Below are 26271 nucleotides of genomic sequence, written 5' to 3'. Positions count from 1 at the left end.
TGAGTTACTAGCTGGCCCTCCTAGTGGTATAAATAGTTGATATACTATGGGTGTTACTCTCTCTCTCCCTCTCCCCATGCAAATTGGTTATTTACTTTTTTAAAGAATTTTTGCCAATTGGCACTCTCTTAATTATTTGGCTTATATCTAGTGGTCACAAGAACATATAAGTTAATGATCTTTACTCTGAGTCATGACCTTTTGAAGTGGTAAATAACTTTAATGCAGATGACTGCAGAGTTTAGCCAAGAAGAAATATTTATGAAATAGTTTTTCCTAGATTGGAACTCCCATCTGTAGTTTCCATGGTTCTCTAACATTCTCTGCTAACCTCCAGTCCCACCTCACCTCACTCCCAGTGATTTACTATTGATGAAATCTCAGCACTATGAACCTGCATTTTGATTCCTGAGAACTTACTTCCTCATTTCAGGGTCGGAGTCTGATTTTTTTTTTTTCACTGATGTTCGACCTTTCGCTCAAATGGACTCATAGTTTTGCAAGTTTATTTATATATTCCCTTTGTGCAAGAATAGGCAATGGTTTTGTCAACCTGAGCCAAAGTCTGGACTCTTCAGAAAGTGTCAGACCTTAGTCAAAGAATTCACAAACTCTGGTCCTTATCTCAAAGTGAGGAGCCCAGTAGTGTTTTATGAGGGTCTCTGTGTCAGTTTTTACGTGTTGATGCTCTTAAGGATGCCTTAATGCCTGTTCTCACTTTTACGCCTGGACCCATCACAATAGCTGGTGAAGGTTGATGCCTCCAATACTACTGTCGGAGCTATTTTATCTCAGAAACACCCAAGGATGGAGTCAGGATGTAGTTAAGAATTATTTATTTATTTATTTATTTATTTATTTATGTATTCATTTATTTTAAATCTTTTCTATACCGTCGTTTGGAGGCTACCGTCACAACGGGCCGATCCTTGGGGTACTCCTGTTTGAAGGTTTATTTTTTTTTGATATAGCGTCTTTAATTTGTACCTGAAAATATCTGTCATTGATAATTAATATGGATGAAATGATCACTGTACCTAGGGCATAGCTGGGGCTGCACCTAGCTTTGGACTCAGTCACCACTCTTCCCATGCTCTGCCTTTGAACTTCGAGCTTGTTGGATCCATGACTTCCTATCTATCTATATGGCTGGACGCTGATGGAATTTGGTTGTGACCTTTCGAGCACGGAGCCCCGGCACTATTAACAATGCAAAGAGGTGCGTTCCAGAGCAGGACGCACACTGCAAAAGAGAAATAATTAGAAACTGAGAATATGATGGCTCAAAAAGCTTGTTGGACCATCTGGTCTGCCCATTCCCCTTCCAGTGTAGACCTGCAGCATCCCCATCCCCGCTAGGACTGCTAGCAACAGGCGCAGTTAACCCAGGCCTCAAAGAAAAGGGAGCCCAGAACTATAAAACAAGATTAACAATCAGACCGCTTTGATTACTGCAGTGTTAGAAAAGGGTCTGTCACAAATCCCATCCCTGGCCTGAATAGGGCCTCTGAGCTAGTTGATATATATAGAGAGAGAGCAGTGGATTACATTCAGGTACTGTGGGTAGTTCCCTGTCCTCATCCCTGAGGCAGACTATAAACCTAAGGCAATGGAGGCCAGTGAAGTGTCTTGCGCAAGGACTGTCAGTGGGCTCCTATCTTCTTCAATTCTGAAAATATGTTCACTGCATTTGTACTGAATGTTACTGTGTTTGTTAAATTCTGCTGTACACCTGCTTGTGCTGCTCAGCACTTCAATTACATTTTTTGGTGCCTAAATATGTATTTCCCTCTCCCAGAGGGCTCAGTTCTAAGAGGATGGAGGGTGAAGGTGATTTGCACAAGGTCATAAGGAGCCCTAGTGGGATTTGAACCCTAGCTTCCTGGTTTGTGGTTTGCTGCTCTAACCACCAAGCTACTCCTCCATGCCAAGGAGGAAAATAAAAAAAGGCCATTTCTCTAAATTTGGAAGCATTCATTTGTTTCTGGAAGTGAAAGGAATAATGACAATTGTTGCTCGATTTTTATATTATCTCAGACAAGTCAGGGGTAGGCTGTGTTTATAACCTGTTTGCACAAATCATCACAAACACGGGAGGTTTAAACAACAGGAAGAGGGAAGCACGGGAAGTATCGAGCCTCGGCTGTCTCCCCCTACCCTCGCCAGCTCTCTCCTTGTATTAGCTACGATTTATAAATGGAAATAAGCATTGAAGAGTAGGCGTCAACCAAGTCCTAAGATATTTTAGTTATAATCTGGCAGGGATTTGTGTTGGCTCAGCTGTTGCCTGCAATTATATATTATATAATATATAGCTGAATTGAACATAAGTCCTACAAGGTAAGGAGCAGCGGGCTCCAGCGAGTTGTGAATGTACAGCGCTGCGTACATGAATGCTGCTGACACCTCCTATCAACTTCATTAGCATCAGAACAAGGCTAGATTTATTTTTTAAGTCTGAGAAGCCCTCTCTCTCCCACTTTCCCCCATCCGGTTTATGTGAACATTTATTTTTTTTTTTTTTCTGAGAAAAACACCTCTCTCTCTCTCTCTCTCTCCCCCTCTCCTCCCCGGCCCCTGAAGTCTTTTGTGACAAGGGGGGCCCGTGTAACCTGTGTCCTTTCACCCCCCCCCCCCCCCCGCCCGAGCCGCACTAGCAGACAGCCACACTCGGAGAATTGTTTGTTAATAGTCCAATTAGATAATTACCATCTTTCACTGCCTCGGCTCTAGGTTTCCCATAAAGGAGTGAATGAGGAGAGCCGCGTGAAGAGGGCTCCTGCCCCTGGCAAGGTGACGAGGAGACCGGAGAAGGCTTCTCCGCGCAAGGCCATTGCCTTCAATTGAATCATTGTCCCCCTAATCAATGGCCTTATTGGATTACTGCCTGTTGCTGTTCTCAGGGACATTGTTGCAGCCACAATGAAATAGGCGAGGGAAAAAAACTTTTCTCTCTCTTTTTTTTTTTTTTTTTCCCTTTTTTCTTCTAGCAGATCCTGCCAGCCGTGAGCTGTGAATTGCACGCCTCGGTCTCTCTCTCTCTCTCTTCCTCAGCCGCCTCTAAGCTGAAGGTTGGGCTTCACGGGGTCTGGAGCCTCGGCGTGCGATGGAGGAGCGGAAGAACAGTCCGAGCCCGGATCCGGGACTTCGGGAAGAGGCAGGCGCCTGACACGGCCGTGGCGAAGGGGCTGCGGTAAAAAAGATAAAAAAAAAAAAAAAAGAAACAACAACAAAAAAAAAAGATAATCCAAACTCCCTAGCTCGTCCAGAGGCTCCTGCTGGCTCTCCGGCCCTGCCTTTCAAGGATGCCTGGGTGAAGGAGCAGTTTAGGCAGAGCTGAGAATAATCCGGACACCTGAGGTCAAAGGCCAGTCGGAGGGAGGCGGGCAGAAGAAGAAGAAGAGATATTAATAATCATTGCTGATGCTGTTAACAAATTAGGATGAAACTTAGCATAAAAATTACAGGGGAAAAAAAAAGTTTGGGGCTTTTTTTTTTTTGTGCATTTTTTGTTTGGGGGTTTTTTGTTTTTTTTTTTCCTCTGGAACTCTTCCTCTTTTGATTGTGCGTTTCCCGCGAGCCAAACCAATCATTTCAGCTTTATTCAGTGGGCTAAACTCCGCTTGATTGGGGACAAGCACAGAAACCATCCATTTGCCATCTGATATATTATCCCAAACAATTTAGTGTATTCATGAGGGTAAACCAAACGCGGAGGCTGCAAAATTACCCGTAATCAATCGAGGCGGCGAGTGCGCGTCCCTGCGCGCGTGTGTGTGTGTGTGTGCAAGCACCGCGGGTCTGGCTAATAAGGCGCGCATTAAAGCAGCTTTCCAGTGGCACCGTCAGGGAGCCCCACTGGCACTCTCCTGCGGGCCAGAGGAGCAGACGAAGGGACTTCCAGATCGGCTGCTGGGGGGGGAGTGCCATAGCCCCCTAAAACAGAGCCAACCCCCCCCCCCCGAAATAGATAGCGAATTCCCCCCTCCCCGGACATCTGCCCCTTCTCCGTCCAGGGCTATCCGTCCCTTGCGCTCTTATGTTTGAGAGAGCCGACAAAATGGAGGTGCGATGCGACTCGGACGCGGAGGCTGCCCGGCTCCCGAGGAGCCTGCACCCGGACAGGAAGGAGAGGAGCGAAGCCGCGGGCGCGGACTCCGCCGAGGACTGTGCCAAGAGGGACTCCTTCTCCTCCGACCCGGACTACTGCCGGAGGATCCTGGTCAGAGGTAGGAGATCCCCCCCCCCCCCCCCCAAAGTTGGGGAGCTCTGGGCATTTTCACTTGTTTTCGGGGGTGTCCGGCGATTCGGCTTTTACAGGGGAGGGGGACCCCGAATTTCCGTCCCAAAACTGCACCCCGAGGCTTTTGGCGGAGGGACCCCACTCGGGCTGGCTCCGGTGCCTCGGGTCGCGCGGGCATAAAAAGTTGGCTTCTTGCATCCGTTTGCAGTTGTGCCCGGCGTCGTCGTGCGGTTTATTGATACAACCGGGGGGGACTTTCCCCATAACGCTGGGGCTGCGGCGGGACATTTTCGTACACTTTGCAGACTCCCACGAGAGCTGAATAGCGGGGGGAAACGGCGGAGGACGGTGCCCGGTCCGAAAGTGAACCCCACCGAAACGACCTTTCGCTTTTCTTATTTCGGATCGGTGCATTTTTCTTTCAGGTTTAAGTTGGTGACGGTTCGTTATTTTAAAGACTGAAAGTAGGGATTTAGCTGTGCATTTAAAGCAAGGCTCCGGGGATAAATGTAAAAAAATTCCCAGGGAAATGAAGACCAGAATGAAAGATTGGATGTGCCGCTTACATTAATCCGAATTATTACAAACAAAATAATAAAAAAAACCATAGGAAATAAATGTAAAAAGGCCCGAAAGAATGGTTAAACCTCATTTAATTGTATTATTTGAATTTTTTTCAATAGAGAAATGCACTATTTGGAGAAAACCGAGCATGTGAATGGTTTAAATGGTTTACTGCCTTCTTCTAAATTCTTATGAAAATGAAGTCCATAATTCTGATTAAAGATGTAAATAGAAATTATAAAATTAGAGCGAAGCCGGCCTGGTAAACAGTCCGTGATCCTTCGACCTGAGAAAGCTCGGCTCGGAATAACAAGATTTACCGGGATTCACAAAGCGCAGCCCAAAAGGGGAGAAATAATACGGACTGCTTTAGATATCCCTGATGCTAAACGTGTAGATATATTTCGAGAGTTCATATAACATTTCCTGCTGAGGATAACAAATATAGGGCTAGAGCAATCGAGACAGCCCCGCGGTCTTTGTTCTTGCGGAGATACCAGATTTACGTTTGCAAATCATTCTACAAAAATATGGCAGATCTTTAGTCAGGATTAAGTCTAATAAGGTGTAGCAAGTCCCAGAAATGTTTGAGCGACCGGTGGCAATCCGAAAGAAATGATAGGAGTCAGGCGGAAGGCTGCTAGGGGGGGGGAAAAACAACAACAACAACAACATGGAGTTCCAGGGTTCCAGGTGCAAATTCACTCACAACGAATTGTTTGTAAACAAATTGTGTGTGGGGGGACTTCGAGAGAGGATGGGGGGGGGGGGGGAGAAGCTCGGCGTGCATTTAATCTTTGTATATTAAATGGGCCCGGGAGGTTGCTAGAAGCCGGACCGGGGGGAGAGGTTGGAAGCCCGCCCGGCCCGGCCCTGACTTTCAATCCCTTCTCGTTTTTACCAGATGCCAAAGGCTCCATCCGCGAGATTATTCTGCCCAAGGGACTGGACCTGGACCGGCCCAAGAGGACCCGGACCTCCTTCACGGCCGAGCAGCTGTACAGGCTGGAGATGGAGTTCCAGCGGTGCCAGTACGTGGTGGGGAGAGAGAGGACGGAGCTGGCCCGGCAGCTCAATCTCTCCGAAACGCAGGTAAATGGGGCTTTGCACTCAAAGCAGGAACAGATCTCTTTAAGAAAAAAGAAAAAAAAAAAGGGAACATAGCTAATGAGAAAAGTGAAGCGGGATCTTTCTTGGTCGTAAGGTTTTGCTTCCATAATTGCAAGAAATATGAATCAACCGAAGTCGTGCAGTCACAAACGGAGACACCGAGGGCCACACGGGCGCCTCCAGGCCCCGCATTACCCCTGGGATCGGGAACCAATTACTAAACCGAGGGGGAAGCCCGGCAGAGATACTGGCAAAGCCGCCCGTAAAGAAGGCGCGGAATCAGCCGGTCCCACGCATCCAGCGAGAGAGCCCAAAGCTAGAGAGGAAGCTGCGGAAAATCCGTGCCCAGGAAAGCAACAGCAGGCCCGGGGGCCAGATGCGCCCTGCAGGCCCAGGGGCGGAAAAGCAAGGCACCCGCAGAAAGAAAGAGAGAAATAGCGCTGGGTGCCGCAAAATGCCATGCACGAAAGGCAGACATTGCACCGCGAGCCCGGGAGAGCGCGCGGCGCCGCGCGCTCTCCCGGGCTCCCCCGACCCCACAGGCAGCCAGGAAGTGGAAGCCAGCAACGGGCCAAGGCTTTGTGAAGGTGGCCGCAGTCTCTCTCCCCAGGACCTGCAGGGCCCTCCCTCCCGAAGAAGTGGCCAGGACCACCGGGAAGAGCCTCCCGCGGGCAAGGAACAATCGTTCCCCCCCGCTCCCTACCTGCCCTTCCTAATTCTGGTCTCTTGGTACTGAAAAGTCAAACGTGGAACCGTTTTAATGCCGCAGGTAGAAAGGAAAAGGGGGTGCTTTTAATTTAACTTCCTCACCTCAATCAATAACACAGTCTAGAATAGAAGCCGGAATTTGGAAATGGAAAATAAAGGGTAGAAGGCCTTGGGATTACTTCCTCATCTATTTTTCCCCCAGTGCCTGGAGTTCGGGTTTAGCTTTGCATGAATTCGGGGCATTAAGTTGTAGCTGCGCGGCTGCTGAGCGACGCGCGCAGTATTTGTCAGGCTCGATTAATTTATCCTTTTTTATTTTTCTATCCGGTCTTGGGGTACAATTGGGGGATAATGATGTCCCATTTTGTAAGCAGCAACAGCAGCAAAAAAAAAACCCCAAAACTTTGCGGGTGTCCTGACCTGGTGCCCGGGGAGGAGTGGGGGCTCCTGCTGTCCGTGTTTCTGTCGCGGGTGGGGGATAAACTCCGCCAAAATTCTATGGGGCGAGGGCTCCGGTGACCCCCGGGCTTTACAGCGAATTCCCCTTTCCTGCTGATTGCGTCTGAAGCGGCTCCCGGGAGTGCTCCGTGCACCCCCCCTCCCCCGCCCCCGAGAGCCGGGCTGCGCCCCGAACCGGGCTGCGTTTCCCGTCTCATTCACGTTTTTGCAAGGGGAAACGGAGGGTGCGGGGGGCCAGGGGCGAGGGCTCCGCGCGGGGCCATCCTCTCCTCCTCCACTTAAGATGATTCGGTGACTGCAGGGGCTGGAGAAGGAAGGAAAACCCCGAGACGGCGGCACCTTGAAATGGAACTAGGTCCAAAAAGAGAAATCCCAAATTGTAGCAAAACCAAAAAAAAAAACCCAACCCGAAATAAGAGCGCATGCGCTCCCCTGCGCGTCTGACCAGGACCCTCCTGAAATATTTCCCTTCCTGAGGAGGAACTTCCCAGGCGCGCTGCGCTGGAAATTGGACGGGGACGCCGCCGGTTAAGGGAAGGGAGGCGCCGATTCCAGGGCTTTTTTTTTCCCTGCGCTTGATTGGCGGGGCTTGGGGCTCACCCTTCCTCTTCTCTCCTTTGCAGGTCAAGGTCTGGTTCCAGAACCGCAGGACGAAGCAGAAGAAGGACCAGGGCAAGGACTCGGAGCTGCGCTCCGTGGTGTCCGAGACGGCGGCCACCTGCAGCGTCCTCCGCCTCCTGGAGCAGGGGCGCCTGCTCTCCCCCCCGGGCCTGCCCGGCCTGCTGCCCTCCTGCGCCACCAGCGCCCTGGCCTCGGCCCTGAGAGGGCCCTCCGGCAGCCCGGCCGCCGGCCCCACCTCCGCAGGACTGCGCGCCGCCAGCCCGGGCCACGGCCTCTTCGGCCTGCCGGTGCCCTCGCTGCTGGGCACGGTGGCCAGCCGCCTCTCCTCCGCCCCCCTGGGCATGGCCGGCTCCCTGGCAGGGAACCTGGAAGAACTGTCCGCCCGCTACCTGAGCTCCTCGGCCTTCGAGCCCTACTGCCGGAGCGGCAGCAAGGAAGGCCTGGAGAAGAAGGCCCGGGACTGACTCTTAGGATCCTCTTACCTATTTATATCTCCAGGAGTCCATCCAGATGTGTGGCGGGGTGGGGGGGGGGGGGGGGTGTAATATATCGCACTGTCACCCAGGTCGGGCTTATATTTATGGAACTCGATGTCGGTAGCTTGCAAGGCCCCTGCAGACCCTTCTTCTGGAACGGGCTCTAGATGAAGGAGGGCAGGTCGGGTGAGTTCCTTCTCCTCGGGGAGTGACCGAAATCTTTTCCTGACTCTTGGGGGAGGGGCATTGGAGAGAGAAATGGGACGCTGGCCCCTTAGATCCAGGCGGGGCGGGGGAAGGTCGGTTCTGGGCCCGGAGCTCTCGGCTCCCAAGTTTACAAATTGAAGGCAGTTTGGGGTTTCATATTTAGCAAGGCAGACATCGGATTTTCACACTTTAAAAAAAATATTTTCCCAATTTCAGTTTGGGTTTGTTTTTTTTTTAATGAAGGGTTTCTAGGTTCCTGCGCTTGTCCCTTTAACCCAAACCTCATTTTTTTTTCTCCAGAGCACATTTTCTATTTAATATTGCAAAGGGCAAGGCACTTTCTGCTGCTGGTTTGTGCTTATTTTATTACCTTGCTGTGAGCATTTATTTTACATTTTAAACCTCATGCCTTCTTTTGTCTTGAATTTTTTTTTCGGACAGAGGCACTGGCCGTCTGCTCCCCTGCCCACCACTGGCCCCCCAGCTCCGGCCCGGGCCTGGCATTGTCCACTGATAACCCCCCCCCCCCCCATCCGCAACCCCCTCGGAAAACCCGGGACTGGCATCCTAGTGCCAATGTAGGGCCCCAGATCAGGGCATCTCAGCACTGTCCAGGAGGGACCCCGAAGAGGTCGGGGGTCCCCGGACAGCTGGGTTTGCAGATCCCCCTTCATGCACATTTGTGGCGGTTCTCCCGGAAGCCGGCCCGGTTCGGGACGCAACCAGGACCCTCACCCGCAGCCTGCCTCGATAGTCATACAAACAAGCGATGAAACATATCCGGGGGCGAGGTGAGTTAGAACGGAAAGTGTGATAGGTTTTAATAGGCAAAGGGCAGCGCGAAGGGAGGGTTTCAGCATGGCGCGAAACTGTGCGCACCCGCTTTAAACAGGGCAGGAACCGGACTCGGGAAAGCCAAAAGCAGGGGGGGGGGGGCGTCTCTGTCTCTCAGGGTCGCACCTCTGCAGTGTGAAACTCGGGGCCAAGATGAAATGAACCTCATGTAAGAGTCCGACCGGGATGGGGGGGAGAAGAAAACGCTGGCACCGATTGTGACGGAAAACTGACTTGTTTCGTTTTGCATTAAACGAGGAACTATAACGAACGAGTTGGGTTTCTCTCAATAGCCCCCACCCCCTCCCCATAAAGTACCTATAATTTAATAAAAACCGAGGTAAACAGAAGAGGCGCTTCAAGTCTTCCTTTTGCCAGCATTGTACATGCAGCGTTATTTGTGTCGTTTCGTGTTTGTCTGTGGGGGTCTGACGGCAGGGGGGGGGGGGTTTCACACGCGTCCCAACTTTAGAGTTTGCCCGATCGCTCGTCGTTCAACTCCCAGTCCCCAGCAAGGAAACAAAGGGAAGGCATTTTCCAGCCGGGCCGGGCCGGTTTCAGACCGGAAACAGATGCCTCTTCTAAACCCTACGCGCACAACGACAGAGACGAAATCGTTTTCTTCTGGTTGCGTTTCAGGGCAGCGGAGCCGCCTCCTTCCCGGAGTGAATTCGGGCCATCGAGAATTCCTCCCCCCGGGAAGGGAGCCTGTGCAGTGTCAGCTAACTTTCCAAAAGAGACCCAGAAAGCCTTCTTCCGTCCCGAAACAAGTTCGTTTCGCTCCGAATCGCACGGAGGGAGCGGAACGGCCAGAAACGTCCCTGCTGCGCTCTCGTTTTCTTATAAAAATTTGGCTTATTTGAATTTTTAGTGCTCAGGTGCTGAGAGAAACAAAGACCTCTACAGTATAGACAGGTCCTTTTCTTTCTGTCTTAAACATATTTTAATCACAAACAACACCCACAAACACACAAGGGTATTCCAGTAACCTTGCTTGTGTCCAACAAATCAAACATAATGGTTGAAGTGGTCTATATTCATACGTGAATCAATAAAGCCATCACGTTTTGTAGGCCCCTTACTCATAGAGTCAGTGATACCCAGCAGACTCTAAAGTGGTGTAGGGTCACATTACTTTATTAAATTTACTTTTATATATTTTTTTGTATATTTTTTATATATATATTTTTCTCAAATTGATAAAAATCAATATCCAAAAGTGCTGACGAACTCCAGACTCTAGCGTCAATTTTGACAACTAACACAACTTTAGAACATGGTGTGTTAGTTGTCAAAATTGAGGCTAGAGTCTGGAGTTCGACAGCACTTTTGGATATTGATTTTATCAATTTGAGAAAAATATATATATAAAAAATATACAAAAAAATATATAAAAGTAAATTTAATAAAATAATGTGACCCTACACCACTTTAGAGTCTGCTGGGTATCACTGACTCTATGAGTAAGGGGCCTACAAAACGTGATGGCTTTATTGATTCACGTATGAATATAGACCACTTCAACCATTATTTTTGATTTGTTAAACATATTTTAAACATCAAATCGACTTATTTTCAACTGCTGTGCAGACTTTCGGAAGCAGAGACCTCCTGGATGCAGCCTGAGTGGTAGAAAAGCATAAGACAGTTCCCAGGCCTGCAAACGTTTCGGTGGACGCGTATTTACGGAACTAATCCTCCTGTTACTTACTTACGCGTTAAAAAGCAGTTTGGCGCGGAACTCTTTTTTTTTTTTTTTATGGCTTGGGTTGTTTTAACTTCAGCTTTGATAGACACCAAGCACTTACAGTGTGTTGGAGCTGTCAACTCGATATTTTCGGACACCTCCTGCAATGTAGTACAAGTGTCAAAGGTCGCTCAAGACTAAAATGTCAGGACTAACATTTGGATTACATCTGCAGGAAGTGTGGTGCAGCGATTAAGAATTTTTAAACAGGCTCTGCCAGTTGTGGGAATGTGAGAAATCGCTTCATCTCCTTGCCCTATGTCTCAGTTCCAATCCCGGCTCTGCCACGGATTTCCCGAGGATCTGGGAAGTGGCTTGGTCTCCCTGCCCTATGTTTCAGTTCCAATCCCGGCTCTACCACGGATTTCCCGAGGATCTGGGAAGTGGCTTGGTCTCCCTGCCCTATGTTTCAGTTCCAATCCCGGCTCTGCCACGGATTTCCCGAGGATCTGGGAAGTGGCTTGGTCTCCCTGCCCTATGTTTCAGTTCCAATCCCGACTCTGCCACGGATTTCCCGAGGATCTGGGAAGTCGATTGGTCTCCCTGCCCTATGTTCTAGTTCCAATCCCGGCTCTGCCACGGATTTCCCGAGGATCTGGGAAGTGGCTTGGTCTCCCTGCCCTATGTTTCAGTTCCAATCCCGGCTCTGCCACGGATTTCCCGAGGATCTGGGAAGTCGTTTGGTCTCCCTGCCCTATGTTTCAGTTCCAATCCCGGCTCTGCCACGGATTTCCCGAGGATCTGGGAAGTCGATTGGTCTCCCTGCCCTATGTTCTAGTTCCAATCCCGGCTCTGCCACGGATTTCCCGAGGATCTGGGAAGTGGCTTGGTCTCCCTGCCCTATGTTTCAGTTCCAATCCCGGCTCTGCCACGGATTTCCCGAGGATCTGGGAAGTCGCTTGGTCTCCCTGCCCTATGTCTCAGTTCCAATCCCGGCTCTGCCACGGATTTCCTGAGGATCTGGGAAGTGGCTTGATTTCCCTGCGCTGTACCCCAGTTCCAATTCCGGTTCCCTCCCGAACTCTCCGTGTAACTTTAGCGCAAATCTCTTTCTCCCCGTTTAGTTTGCACAACTGTAACTGGAGTAAGAGAGAGGGGACCATTTTATAGGATGTTGATCCGAATCAGAGAGGGGATGGTTTTAATGATTTCATACCTGCTCCGAGTGTAATTTTAGCTCCAGATTTTCGATCACAAATTGTTCTGGGTGTGCAACCGAAAGATTTTCGTTTGCTTCTGGTTTTTATTTTGTATTATGTCTTTTCATTTTTTCGCCCACCCATTTTTTTTAATGCAGGTAAAATCCCATTTAGTGAGCACTAAATTCATTTTAGCATGTATTAAATGTTTTTTTAATGCACATTTAATTGCCTGTGTGCTATCACCTATGCACTTCGTTTTGTGCGCACAACATTAAATGAAATACATGCAGAACCTTCTAAATTTTCCGAAACAAGAATCTGTCAAGACAAAAATCATAGACCAAATCCGCCGTGATCAGACCAGCCATCTCCTTATTACTGAAATTGTAAACTGCAAAGCACTTGGGCATTCTGTTTGTAGAAAAAGCTGCAGAAATCCTAACTATTCTTGTCTTTATTCTCCAACTACTATTTCATTTAACAATGCAACAACAACAACAACAAAACAAACAACAGATATAGGAAAAGAATGGGACTTTCTATTAAAAAAAAAGTCTTTGGAAAATAAGATGCTGGAAAGAAACTCATCAGATGGCTAAGGAATGTCAGGAAGTGATAGAAAGCAGAATCACAGGTGACCCTGGGAAATGTGGAAGTCATCCCTGGAGCACCAGGGAAATCCTGAAATCCACCGAGGACATGGGGAGCAGGATTGCAGGCTGCACGTGCAGGTCCTGGATCCCCCCCCCACCTTCCCTTCCAGACGAGGGCTCTTCCATCGCCCACCTGTGGCTACTAGTGTGTCCTTAAGAAATTGACAGCAATTCCTTTAAAACTCCATACAGTTTGGGGGAAAAAAAAGGAAAGACTGGAATAGGAATCTGGTTATGAGAGGCAGGCACCGGAAGTGCCAGCACAGGGCTGTGCATGTAACCCGATGCAAGCAGGCAGCAGGAGTCCTGGAAGGAAGACCTGTTTAATGGAGTCTTTAATGCAAGATTTAAATGTTGGGAGGGGTCACCTAAGTGTTTCTCCTCCGTGCCTTCCCGTCAGGGAGCAGGGTGCAGGTCACTGTCTGAGCCCCGTGGTGCTCTCGTCCTTAGAGGGGATTTGTTGTGACCCAGTAAGGTGCACGCTCCCCCCCGGACCCAGGGCGGACTGGCAGCAGCTTCGGTTTGAGCAGGGAGAGCGTGAGGGGAGGCAGCTTCTGAGACCCCCAAATGAATTCGGGGGGGAATAGGCCTGGAGGAGAGGATTTCAATGCTTAAATGGCAGCTGCAGGGGAAAAGGACGGGTCCTTTCTGTCCTTGTTCTCGTTTTTTGCTTTGCTTTTATTTAATTTTTAATAGAGGAAACAAACGAAAATAAACATCAACTGAAATTTAAAAAAAAAAAAAAAAAAAAAGAAATACACTTTATTTTCCATGCACGTCCCCATAACCCAGTCCAGAGGTCCGAACAGGGCCCTTTCCCTCCTGCTTCTCTGTCCCAGTGGCTCCTGAGGAGTCCCGATAGGTCCGTTTTGAACCCTCCTCGATGCTCACCCAATGAGTATTGCCTTGGTGTACACGTGGGGGGCTTGTGCGTGTTTTCCCCACGCATATCTTCACGCGGGGTGTGTACCTGGCATGCCAGTGTGGCAGGTGCTGTGTCGTACACGTTTGTCGTTTGTATGCAGCACTGCTCAAACTTTCGATACTCTGCTGCTGCTGCTTGTGTGTCTGTGTATTTGTGTTTCTGTGTTTAGGGCATGGTTTGCTGCTGCTGCTTGTGTGTCTGTGTATTTGTGTTTCTGTGTTTAGAGCATGGTTTGCTGCTGTTGCTTGTGTGTCTGTGTATTTGTGTTTCTGTGTTTAGGGCATGGTTTGCTGCTGCTGCACAAAATGGAGAGTCCTGTGCTGTCTGTGTGTGATGTGTGTGTACTGCCTGAAGTGGCTACAACCTGTTTTGTCTCTTGTTTCCTTGTCTTTCATTTCAGCTTTGTGGATTTCATCTTTCCTTTTTTTCAGTGTATGTGCAACTGTTTCCGCCTTGTATTGTCTTTTATTTCCCACTTGCCCTGCATTTTTCGTTAAGTGTGACTACGGATTATACAGCTGCCCATGTCAAGAACAGAACTGGAGCAGAATTGACGGCCCCTTCGGATGTGAAACTGACATGTTTTCTTCTTCACCAGCTCTCTTTGGCTTTATGATTGAAGTCTGCAGAGCATAATTTGCCCTTATTCACTTTCAGCTGCACCATCACATGCTGGTTATATTTTATAAATATACTGTATGGTCTCATGTCATATAGGTACAATGGTTTGTGAAGTGGTGTGCATGCTGCAGAGAAATTGAGGGTGGACTAGTGAAAGACAGAGTGAGTGATGTGTATGATGAAGTGAATGAAAAGAACTTTGTTGAATGTATAAGTTTGCATAGGATTAACGTTTAGAAAGTGCATAGCTGTGCTAGTAGGTGTGATTGTGTATGGAAAAGTGGTACCTGATGTATGCTTTACTACACACATGATTCAGGAATTCATTTGGAGCATGATTTTATTTATTTACATTTATTACCCCATCATTCAAAAAAAAAATTCTCTAAATGAGGAAAACAAATATACAATAATCAGAATCATGCAATCAGTAATAAATGACAGGATAAGAAAAACAAAACCACAGGTGGATGTGAATAGGCAGCTTGCTAGGATTGAGGTTGGGGATTACTACCCTCAATCAATAGCCTTGATGCTTTTGACGCAACTGCTGATTTGATTTGATGGCAGGGGAAGGGGAACTGGATAAGACAACAACCAGCATGGGCCCTGACGTTGATGATCTGGGCTACTGGCACGCAGACATAAGGGAAAAAGCACAGGGTGGCTTCTGTGGTCAAGTCCCAAAGCAAAGAACATCAAGCAATCATTGCCTGAATTATCAAGAAGGCTTCTCACCCAGTAATAATGATGCTAGCAGTAATGTATGGGTTTGACGGCTTCTGGGTTTTGATTGATTGTAAATATTATTACCCTTATCATACGGTTTGGAGTTAACTGCACGGAGCGGCAGTCAGTTATTATCCTTGAGAGAAACGTGGGGGTAACTTGCACGGAGCATACAATAAGAAGTTTGCTGGGCAGACTGGATAGGTCATGTGGTCCTTTTCTGCCGTCATTTCTATAAGAATATAAGAACATGTCATACTGGGTCAGACCAAGGGTCCATCAAGCCCAGCATCCTGTTTCCAACAGTGGCCAATCCAAGTCACAAGTACCTAAACATTAAATAGATCCCAAGCTACTAATCCTTATTGATTGATAGCAGTTTATGGACTTTTGCTCTAGGAACTTATCCAAACCTTTTTTAAACCCAGCTATATTAACTGCTGTAACCACATCCTTTGGCAATAAATTCCAGAGCTTAATTATGTGTTGAGTGAAAAATAATTTGATTTGTTTTAAATGAGTATTATCTGAAAGAGTAAATAACCAATTCGCATTTACCTGTTCAAATCCTTTCATGATTTTGTAGACCTCTATAATATCTCCCCTCAGCCGTCTCTTCTCCAAGCTGAACAGCCCTAACCTCTTTAGCCTTTCCTCATAGGGGAGCTGTTCCATCCCCTTTATCATTTTGGTTGCTCTTCTCTGTACCTTCTCCATTGCAATTATATCTTTTTTGAGATGCGCGACCAGAATTGTACACAGTATTCAAGGTGTGGTCTCACCATGGAGCGATACAGAGGCATTATGACATTTTCCGTTTTATTCACCATTCCCTTTCTAATAATTCCCAACATTCTGTTTGCTTTTTTGACTGCTGCAGCACACTGAGCCGACGATTTCAATGTGTTATCCACTATGACACCTAGATCTCTTTCCTGGGTGGTAGCTCCTAATATGGAACCTAACATTGTGTAACTACAGCATGGGTTATTTTTCCCTATATGCATCACCTTGCACTTGTACACATTAAATTTCATCTGCCATTTGGATGCCCAATTTTCCAGTCTCACAAGGTCCTCCTGCAATTTATCACAGTCTGCTTGTGATTTAACCACTCTGAAGAATTTTGTGTCAATGTGATCACCTCACTCGTTGTACTCCTTTCCAGATCATTTATAAATATATTAAAGGCAGGGGTCCCAGTGCAGATCCCTGTGTACAGAGGTGGGTACAGGTAGTGTGTGTATGCGAAAGAGGATGTTGGGATGGTTTGGTTGCACTCAGTATTTGGGGAAGTGCTTTTAAAAGTGCTGTGGAGAAAGCGGGTGCTGAGGGCTTCCAAAGTGACTTTTGCAGCCGGGGTGGATTTTCTTTCTTCACCTGGCTTGTAATACACGCGATGGCCCGGCTTCCTCGCCTGCCTGTGCCAGTTTGTCCATGAAAGGGAAAGAAAAGGAAGGTAAGAGCAATAGCTCCCTAACGCTGGCGGGAAGCCCGCGTTAATGCTTCTCCAAGCCCCGCACACCCAGCAGCTCCTCAGCACATCCTTGCACGTTTGCTAGGGGCCAGTTTGAGAAACGCGCATATTTGTCCTCCAGTGAACCCCCCTTGCTTGCTCATCCCCTTGGCTCTTCGGGGGGGGGGGGGGCGGTCTGCAGCCCCGGGGGCCTTCTGTCCGACGTCCTGGGGACCGGAGCTCCCCTGCCTCCTTCCTGGCAGGAAGACCTCGGTGACGGCTCATCACTTCATGTTTCCCGGTCAGGTGATAACTGCAGGGAGAAGCTGGCACAGCAGCCTCAGGAGGGGGACGTGCGGGGGGGGGGGGGGGAGGAGGCAGGCAAACCTTGCCCTAGGCGTCCTGCAGCATTTTAGGAGGTCCTGGGGGTGATCGGGGCTTGCCGGGATGTTGCAGTGGAGGTGTGGGGGGGGGGGGGGGGGGACGGCTAAAGGAGAGCCGGGAGGGGGCAGAGGGTGAGCAGGTCTGATGATGTCAAACTCAGGAAAAGCGCGCCCGGAGCTTCCCAGCCCAGTCTGGCTCCTCAGAAAAGGGCCTGCGAGACCCGAGAAGGTAAGACTGCAGCCTCCCCGCACAGTGCAAGAAATTCCCCAGCTGCATCATTCGGGCTCCTCTCAAGCACCGATTTTTGAAACCCCGCCCCTTGTTCATTTGCAATTCCCCTGCATCCTGGGAGCAGCCACGAGCTCAGCCTGGGCCACGAGCCAACCTCGGGGCCACGCCCGTCCGACTGTGACGTCATACACCACATCACACACACAGCACGAGCCAATCACATTCATCATACGCTATCTGCCCCCCCCCCCTCCCTCAATCTCCCTCCTCTCTCTGTCTCCGAGTTCCCTCCTGCTACCCCCCTCCTCCTCCCCCTCCCTAGATTTGCTCTCCCTTCCAAACATTTCAGGAATGTGAGTGAGAGAAAGGCGCCGTTTCCGACCTGGGCACATTGACGTGCTGGCTTTTTGCCTCTCCCCTAATCTTTAAAACGAACTCATTCTTTTCAATGTGAAGTTGGAGCCCCACCTTTCCAAATGATGCTCAGGGGGGGGTGGAGCATTGTTAGAATTCAGGTCCAATACGTCCCTGCCCCGAAGAGCTTATCATTTAGGGCCCGGATGGGAGCCGCCCGGAGCTGTGGGTGGAGCGGGATGCAAGTGCTCACAGCTTTACCTCACACATTTTTGGGGGGCACAGACTACTAGCAAGACTGCGAGGTCTTTTGCCCTCAAGAAATGTCGTGCAGAAACCTGCATAAAACTGTGCGCCCACATTAGCGCGCCCCCCTTGTAAATCTCAGGTTAATGAAGGCACTGGCTATTACCCCCACACCTCGTTTTCTCTTCATGCTGGACAGGTAACCTCTGGCTAGAGCTGGGGTAAAGTTACCACCACCGATGTCAGTCTGTGGGGGATGAGCCTGAAGCTTGAGGTGCACTCGGAATCTCTGCACAGAAAACACAATCGGTGCACAAATCAAAAGCATGTTTTATGTACAAAACAATATGCTTTGCACACACATTTTTATCTGCACAAATTATGTTTTGTGCACAGACATCTTTTTTTTATGCACATACACTGTGTTTTATATAGGGTGAGCACGTCTTCTGCACGCATTTTCAGGTTAGCATTCCATTAGATTACTGCATCAGGAATTAGCTCAGTTTTTTACGATTTATGTAAAGAAAACAGCTAAAATTTAACTCACTTTTTTTTTTTTGCCTAAGGGAATGGGTGATAAAGTGATTTACCCAAGGGGAGTCAGTGAGGGCTGTGAGCCCCCTAGGCCACCCCGTATAAGCATCAAACCCGCTGCCTTGGATATCTGCAGCACCTTCTTTCAGAAATGTTTGCAAACTTGGTGCATGAGTGTGTTAAAGGGCAGGGAACTTTTTTGTCCCCCACGAATGTGAGGGAGGAGTCGTGAATAGCTGAACTTTGCTCTTGACAGTCAGGCCTTATTCTCTGATTAATGATTAACCCCATCCAGGACTGTTCGCCCTGAGTAGGACCTTGGAAAAAAAAAGGCATTCCGGCCTATTTGCAAAATTCAGTAGAAATAAAGTGAGCCCTCGGGGGTCCTGTTCTGGTCTGAGGGTGAGCGGCGAGCTAGAGGGCAGGAAACACATCCTGGGCCACCCCCTACCCCCCTGCGTCCCAGCAGGAAAACCCCGTGGCGTTATTCAGACGGAAGCGAGTCCTCTCCTCTCCCTGGAGGTGGAGGGAGGCTGCTCGCTTGTACGTGAAGGTCGATCTGCGGTGGCTGCAGAGCCGAGCGAGTCAAGGTGGAAGGCGGAAGGCATTGTGCGAAGCTGCCTGGAAGCGGGGCATGGGCCAGGTCAGAAGTCAGCCTGAAGGACTTCGCTGTTGAGAGCTCAGGCAACAAAGGCAGAAGAAAAATAGCATTGCCACAAAGGAGTTGCTTTCACTGCTGGGAGGTGCTGCTGAGTGGCAGCTCCGGAGAGAGACAGCAGCACGGGCCCGGCCGCTGCAGAATTGTTCTCAAGCACTTCCCTGGGTCACAACATTGGGAGCAGGAGATCGGGCCACACTGGGTCCGCAGCAAGGTCCTCGCAGTTACAACAAACCTGCTGAAACGAATTGCAGGAGCAGGTGTGGTGGGGAAGGCTCGGGTTGAACAGATCTAATCCATGGAAACACAGAGCGTCCAGGGAGCAGGGGGGATTTATTGGGAGGGAGGGATGCAAAGTCAATTTCAGGACAATGCCGCAGGAGAACTTGGCTAAGCTGTCCAGCTGCACAGGTAAGGCCTTTCCCATGAAAGAGGACTCCCCAAAAGAGTCGATTCCTGCGCTTAGAAGATGGGGAGAACCCATTAGGCAACCGTGCAGGCTGGCATCCCAGTCCCAGCTAGGGAGTCCTGGCATATTCAGGAAAGAAGGCATTCCTGCCGGCCACCTGGGGATCATTTCAGAGGCAAGGAGGCTCCGCAGAAACCTTTCATTACTACCGAGGGCCCTGCTGCTTTGCAAATGTGGGTGGTTTGGTCTTTTTTCTTTTTTTTTTTTTTAAGACAGACCGTGACATTTCACCGTTTTGAGGGAATAATCCTGCTATTTATGAGAGTGATGTCACTGAAGGGTATGGCAGTACCCAGGGAGATTTCCTTAAAACGGGGGTGGGAGTCGCCCTGGAGAGAATAAAGCTGTTCCTTACAAAACCATCTTTAACTCACAAAATGTGTCTTTTTTTTTTATAAGGGTCGCATTCTCTAGGACAAATACTTCAGGTGTGACTGTTGGTAATAAAGAAGGGGCCTCTGTGACAGGTTAACACCTATGGTCCCTAGACCACAGAAAAGCAGCTGCGCTCTACTGTACTCCTGTACCAGGAATGCATCCGCCCAGAAAATATTTGGAGCTGTGTGAATGCTCTAGGAAGAGTTCATGCAGCACCTGCAGTTTGACAGCTCAGACTCTCTAGATGGGGGAGGGGAGGACGTGCCTTAGACATGTGGGAGGTGGCTCTATACCACTTTAAATTATGGCTTAGGTAGGCCTGTCTTGGCTTCGATTTTCCTTCAGATTTCCGAGTCAGCTGTAACTCAATTAATATTGAAATCTGCATATATGCTGCTGTCTCCAGTTTGCTAAACTTAAATCACCTGGATTCACATTTTTATTTTTAGTGAATTTACTGCTTCTTATGAAAGGTGCTGGATTGACAATAATAGAGATGGAAGGTCTTCTTTAATACATGAAACAGGTACAAAAAGAGGCAGAGGGAGTGCAAGGTTCACACACACATATATATTGTTCCATCACAGTACAGCACAGGCAGCTATAATGCAAGTTTCCCTGATATTTCGCGCATACTGCACGGAGGGAGAAAGCCTGCTGGGATTATAAACAGTGCTCCTGCTCACAGTTTGCTGAAGGTCTGCTGCATCAGGTCTGTTATGTTGTGTCCTTGGAGTGGAAGGCCTGGGATACAATGCCTACTAGGGTCCACCGTCATTTTCAATAGTGATAGATGCTGTAGACCTGCCCGGTACATGTCTCAACACTCTGCCTTATCCTATGTGATAAAAACAAAGCAGAAGTTAGTGGAGATGTCTGTAGAGTGTCTATTGTTTGGTGCTCAGAGCAGAAGTGCAAAGAGAGAACACAAAATGTGTAATTCCTTCTGCTAGGGGAGAGACCACATAAGTCATGCCACCTCTCAGCCGTGTGAGTTAGAATGGGTACGTGTAGCACGCTCCCACAACTAAAGATTCCCCCAGGGATGGGGAGGAGAGCCAGAAAATAAAGATAACATAAAATTAATTAAAATAAACACACAGTATTGCTACTATTGCAAGCCTTATAAGCAAAATCAGATTTAGATTCTTATTCTCTACAGGAAACAAACACAGCATTGTAGTAAAAGAAGAATTTATTAGCATTGGAAAATTAAGAAAATTAGCTTTCGTGTGCTATAACTGAAAACCCACAACTTTGCCTTCTCTCTCAGTTTTGAGTTCAAGCAAAAATAAGGATGAATTCCTAATATTCCTAATACTCCTAATATTCCTAATATTCCTAATACACCTAATATTCCTAATACTCCGCTAATCTCCTCTAATCTCTATGTTATCTGTTAAAAGTATTTATAATGTTATTTATAATGTTATTTGTTATAATGTAAGCCGCCCATGTGGCGACAGTTTTATTTCACTGTACACCGGTGTGATATGTATTTTATACAGGAACGTCGGTTTATAAAAACTAAAAATAAATAAATAAATAAATAAATATTCCCACCTAAATTCTGGCCAGATGATTCTCGAATGCTTTAGATGAAGTTCTCTGCCATCCAGATGGTTGATGAAGCTGCTTGGGAAATCCACCGTCGTTCTAAGCACTTCTGTGGGTTTGGGGATCTCCTCCAAAATAAAGAATACAAATTCCCTCTCTAGTCTGAATAAACCTACAGCAGATTCCCTCCAGCTTAGCCTGATACTAATATTTTGTAGGTGTTATTTTTATTACTGTCCTTCTAGCCTGGAATAAAACAAAATCAGGGGATATCTAAAAATCACCTTCCTTTCCCTCATTAGAAAGTAACAAACAGCTATTTGTCTCACAACTACTCGATAAGTCATTTTCTTAGGATAACGTCTACAAGAAAACTTCCATTTAGCAGAAGCTGTTTTTCCTTTGATATGAGCAGCTTGCTGGAAACTGCAATCAAGGTTTCACCTCATGACTACATCCCTGTGTGTGGGTCCATCTCTCACTAAAAACAAACAAACAAACAAACAAACAAAAAAACCCAGCCACCTTTATTACTTAATTCGTATTCAGCTCTTTGGAGAGCACATCCCATCATACTTATATTTAATGACATCATCTATTCCTCTCCCCAGAATTGTAGACTGAGGCTGGGGTGCCAGGTAGAAAAAAAAAAAAGCTTTCTTAAAATAAATAAAACATGCAAACATTCTTCCTAAAGGCATGATGGTTTCCATGTTTGTTAATCGGTGTCTATAAGGTAAAGAGGTGCTCTCAGTGGTTCTGTGCAGGCTTATGCTTCTCGTTTGGGACTGTAGGCCTGCTTTTGTTGGGGGTCACTACAGAACAGTTTGCTGGCGTTACCTCTGCAGTCAGTGGTATCTCCATGTTCGTAGATTGATGTCAGTAAGTAATCCCTCTGCCTATGTCTTAGGAAATGGCCAGAAAGGAGAAGCAGGTGAAATAGTTTTACTAGTGCTTTCTGGGTCATTTAGCACACAACCGGGGGTCACCTCCTTTTCTGGAGGATTCCCCTTATTTTTATAGGGGCGTGTAATGATGTTTGCTGTTCTTTGATTACACTTTTCAGCGGGATTAATGGCTCTTGGGTGTGCTTTTGATCCCGTGTGAGAAGTGGGCAGTCCAGATTTTACCATTCTGGATTGCTAAAACAGGTTTTGCTTTCAGTTAAAGTGCCTTCCACATATCTATGGGGGTCCTTAACCTCGGATAAACATTTTCATGCATTCAGTATTCAGATTTTTTTTTTTTCCATTTCGAGGTTGCATTGCAGTCTCAGAGAGGGTGATTTTCAAAAGATTTTATGTGGGCAATCAGGCGTTTGCCTGTGTAAAAACAGCCTTAGAAAAATCATGTCCCCCCCCCCCCCCCCACACACACACACACACACATACTGCAGGTAAAAGTACGCAGGCTGGGAACAGGGCGTGTCCTTTCTTCCTTCAGGAAGGACGGGGGTACACACATGCTTATTTGTTTTTAATAACTCTTTATTTATCAAATTCTTTTGGCATACAACAGAGAAAAAAAGAATGCAGCATTCATAGCAATCCCAGGAAACATTTCACGTTATCCACAATATACTGCAATGAATCCCCGCAGACAGGACCTGGAATGACCATAATACTGATGTGATGATAGATATTAGATATCCCACCTACATTCTCACTTTTAAAAAGATTCCCCTTTTAAGCCGAAGCTTCTTCCAAATCAGCCACCTCTGGCACTTGCGATTTCCGGCGAGCAGAGTTAGGGTGAAATTTCCAAAAGGTTGCAACTGTGAAACCAGCTGCCAGCAACAGCTGCCCCAACAACTTACAACATTTTTTGGGGGGTGGTATAAGCTACCCCCCCCCCCCCAACAGAGGCAGATGCTTATTCTCATGCAGGTACAAGGGTGTGGGTGTCAAATTCCCCATGCAGTATTATAAAAATGGTGGGGGGTGTCTGAGGGACACTCTGTGTCTCACCTTTTTGTCTTAGATGTATACCTTCCTTTTCTTGTGCAATTGGGTTTATTATTCCTAATTGTGTACTTCCTGATTCTCTGGCCGCTCTGTGGAAAATTTGCAGTTCTATCTATTACTGCTTGGTCGATGTCCTGTGCCATCTGACTGCAGGTTTGTTTTTTTTTTTATCAGGGAAATGTTTATCTGCTTCTGTACTGCTACTTTTTTTTAAACCGATACGATGTGCAAATGGCAATCGGCATATAAAAAACCCCCTAAATAAATAAATAAGGTTCTCTGATATTTACTAGGGATGCACTTTTTTTTTCACACAAAACAGCAAATAATATCAACATTTCTTATTTCGTTTAGTTTCGTTTTGTAAATGAAACAAAAGAAAAATGAATGACTTTTTTTTAAAATTTCATTTTGTTTCCACCCGTGAACTGGGAAAAGCCCCCCTTCCTCCCCAGACCACTCTGCCCCTTCTCCACACGTTATCCCATCCAGGGGTCCAAAGGGGACAGAACTGAGTCCCAGCCCCTCCTGTGCCTTTCTGCTGATTGAAAGAGCTTTGGGAAAGCACCAGGGAAGGGAGGGGGGGGGGGGGTGATTCCAATTAAAAAAAGGCAAAAATTTAACAAAACACCCCCACCAGCAAAATGAAATAAAACAAACAAACCCCCCCCCCTTAATATTGACGTCTAGATCTGTTATGGTCAAACTTTGTTCCTCTCTCTCTCTCCTACCTCTCTTTCTTGATTCAAATTCAGGAAACTTTTATTGGCAGTTTAATTTGTACACAACTTAGCTTGTGAGCCCTCCCAACAGCACCTGAATGTAATCCGCTCTGAAGTGTGAAAAACATAATAATAATGTGCTGCCAAAAAAGGAGAACATACACCTAGAAGAGTGAGCATAGGAGTAAGACAAGCTGTCAGGGTGGGTTCCTGGGTTTAAGTGCTGTCCCTGCTCAGATGACATTTCTGCCCTGGTGGCAGGCTGTGGCACAGGTTTCCTCTCTAGCTGCTGCTGTTTCCTGCTCCTTCTTTGGTGGGAAGTCTTGGGTTTTCTCCGTTAGCTTTGGAGAATATGCACCTGTGTGGTTTGTTTGCATTTTGCCCTTCTGTTGGATTCCATGTCCAGATTGCAGTCTCCTTGCCCTGTGCATGGGACCGAGGTGCGGTTCTCTGCTGGCCTGTGCAGGGATCTGGAGCAGCAGGACTAACAGGAGGTGGAATGGGGTTCTAGGACCCACTGTGTTATTTGCTGTTTCTGTTAGGGGCGTTAGTGCTGGGTTGCTATGGCAGGTTTACTACCTGGGTGCTGAGGGTGTTTCTGGGGTTTGTTTGTTTTTTTTCCTTCCTGGATTTTGTGTTCCTTCACAGAGAGCTTGGTGGCAGTGGAGGGAGTTTGGGTCTCTGTCACTGAGGTGACATCAGAATTTGCATGGTTGGCACGAAGGGGGCTGCTCCGCACCCATTCCTAGAGGGGTTTCTGCGCCCCCGGGCTGCCTGCGCGCGCGCCAGCCTCTCTCTCTCCCTCTCCCTCCTGCTCGCCCTCCCTTTGAAAGCAGCTCAATGAGTGCCAGGGCTTCCTCCTCGCTGCGGCTTTTGTAGCCGGGCCCTGCCCCCCTCCCTTGCTCTGCATTGTGCTGGAATGTCTGCCGGCTGCTTTTCACTTGCCTCCTGAATGGCTTTCTTTCCTTTTTCACACCAAGGTGTTCTCTGGGGGTGCCGGGTCAGGCTACCAAAACAGCTTCTGGCGGCTGGATTAGCACCAATTAACGCGGCAGTGCACAAAGGCCGCTGGCAGCTGAAGAGGGGCACCGGCGACCTGCGGGGGGGGGGCTTCTGTGCTTCAGCTGGAGAGGGGAGGGGAGGGGGGCGGCCTGGGCCCCAGGAGGGAGCCGGATTTCTGCTCTGAGCCCTCGGCACAGGCTGCCTGGCTTTCTTTCTCATTAAAGAGACCTTGATAACGAGGGGGGGGGGGGGTGCAACTGTACAGTTTTCCTGACAAATCAGGTTCCTCCATTACCTTTTTGGGAGGTGTGGGGGATGCACTGCTGCCCTCTGTCCCCTTTAATGTGCCTCTTCTCATACACAGCCGCTTGCAAAAGTATTCGACCCCCCCCCCCCCCCTCCTAAAAAAAGTCAGCAGATCTGTGTGGATTACAAATGACGCTTACGCAGATTGTTCCAGACAGTAAGTTTATTGCAAACCAGTCTGCTCTCAAAGTGAAATTTCAAAGTCACAATTCATTATTTCTCTGCCTGTTTTGCAAAATAAAATTAAAAACTGAAAAATGCTGCTTGCATAAGTATTCAACCCCTGTGCCGTGGACGCTCCAAGTTTACACAGATGAAAGATGTCGCCCTAACAATTGGCAGCTATCTATGAATCATTTAAAAAAAAAGTCAGCTTTTCTGGATAAAAGACCCCCTAACTCCAGTGCCACTGGTCAGACTGTGAATCTGAGGGAAAGCTGTGAAAATGAAGACCAAAGAGCACTCTAAGGAAATTAAAGATATTTAGACCTGCACAAGATTGGGAAAAGGTCTGGATATCCCAGTGAGCAATGTTGGATCAATTGTGAGGAAGTGCAAGCTGCATCCTGGCACCCAGACACTGCCTAGACAAGGCCGTCCCTCAAAACTCAGCGTCAGAGCAAGAAGGAGACTCGCGAGGGAAGCCACAGAGAGGCCAAGAATCACTTTGAAGGAGCCACCGAGTTCAGTGGCTGAGGCTGGAGTGGAGCTACACTAGTCAACCATATCAAACGCTCTGCATATAACTGGCCTGCATGGCAGGGAGGCTAGAAAGAAGCCATTTGTAATCCACACAAATCTGCCTTTAGGGGGCTGAATACTTTTGCAAGCCTCTCATTTGTCCTGTTTCCTAGGGGGGAGATGCAAGGACGCAGCCAGAAAAGACTTTAAAAAACCCCCCATCTTTCTATGTTTTAGGGCTCTGCTGATTTCTGCTTCGTCCGGCAGCTTCCGTGTGCATCACTGGA

General features: G+C 48.0%; 1 protein-coding gene and 1 long non-coding RNA gene across 3 annotated transcripts; one reads left to right on the top strand and one right to left on the bottom strand.

Moving 5' to 3' along the window:
* Positions 1 to 3216: 3216 nt before the first annotated feature.
* LOC115096020 (ventral anterior homeobox 1-like) lies at positions 3217 to 8233 on the top strand. The gene is made up of 3 exons (XM_029610487.1): positions 3217 to 4229; positions 5712 to 5899; positions 7708 to 8233. The coding sequence occupies exons 1-3, from the start codon at positions 4040 to 4042 to the stop codon at positions 8167 to 8169; spliced, it is 840 nt and encodes a 279-aa protein (XP_029466347.1). The 5' UTR covers positions 3217 to 4039; the 3' UTR covers positions 8170 to 8233.
* Positions 8234 to 20251: 12018 nt separating this feature from the next.
* On the bottom strand, positions 20252 to 22412 carry LOC115096019. Of its 2 annotated transcripts, none has more exons than XR_003857939.1 (3): positions 22150 to 22412; positions 21316 to 21437; positions 20252 to 20590 (listed from the first exon to the last, which is right to left on the bottom strand). It is a non-coding gene; the product is annotated as an uncharacterized LOC115096019 (long non-coding RNA). The 2 variants fall into 2 exon arrangements; XR_003857940.1 differs by having other exon boundaries at positions 21316 to 21434.
* Positions 22413 to 26271: the final 3859 nt, after the last annotated feature.

The sequence above is a fragment of the Rhinatrema bivittatum genome, chromosome 7 (assembly GCF_901001135.1).
Source record: "Rhinatrema bivittatum chromosome 7, aRhiBiv1.1, whole genome shotgun sequence".
In the NCBI taxonomy this organism is placed as follows: domain Eukaryota; kingdom Metazoa; phylum Chordata; class Amphibia; order Gymnophiona; family Rhinatrematidae; genus Rhinatrema; species Rhinatrema bivittatum.
This window is presented reverse-complemented; position numbering and strand designations above follow the sequence as displayed.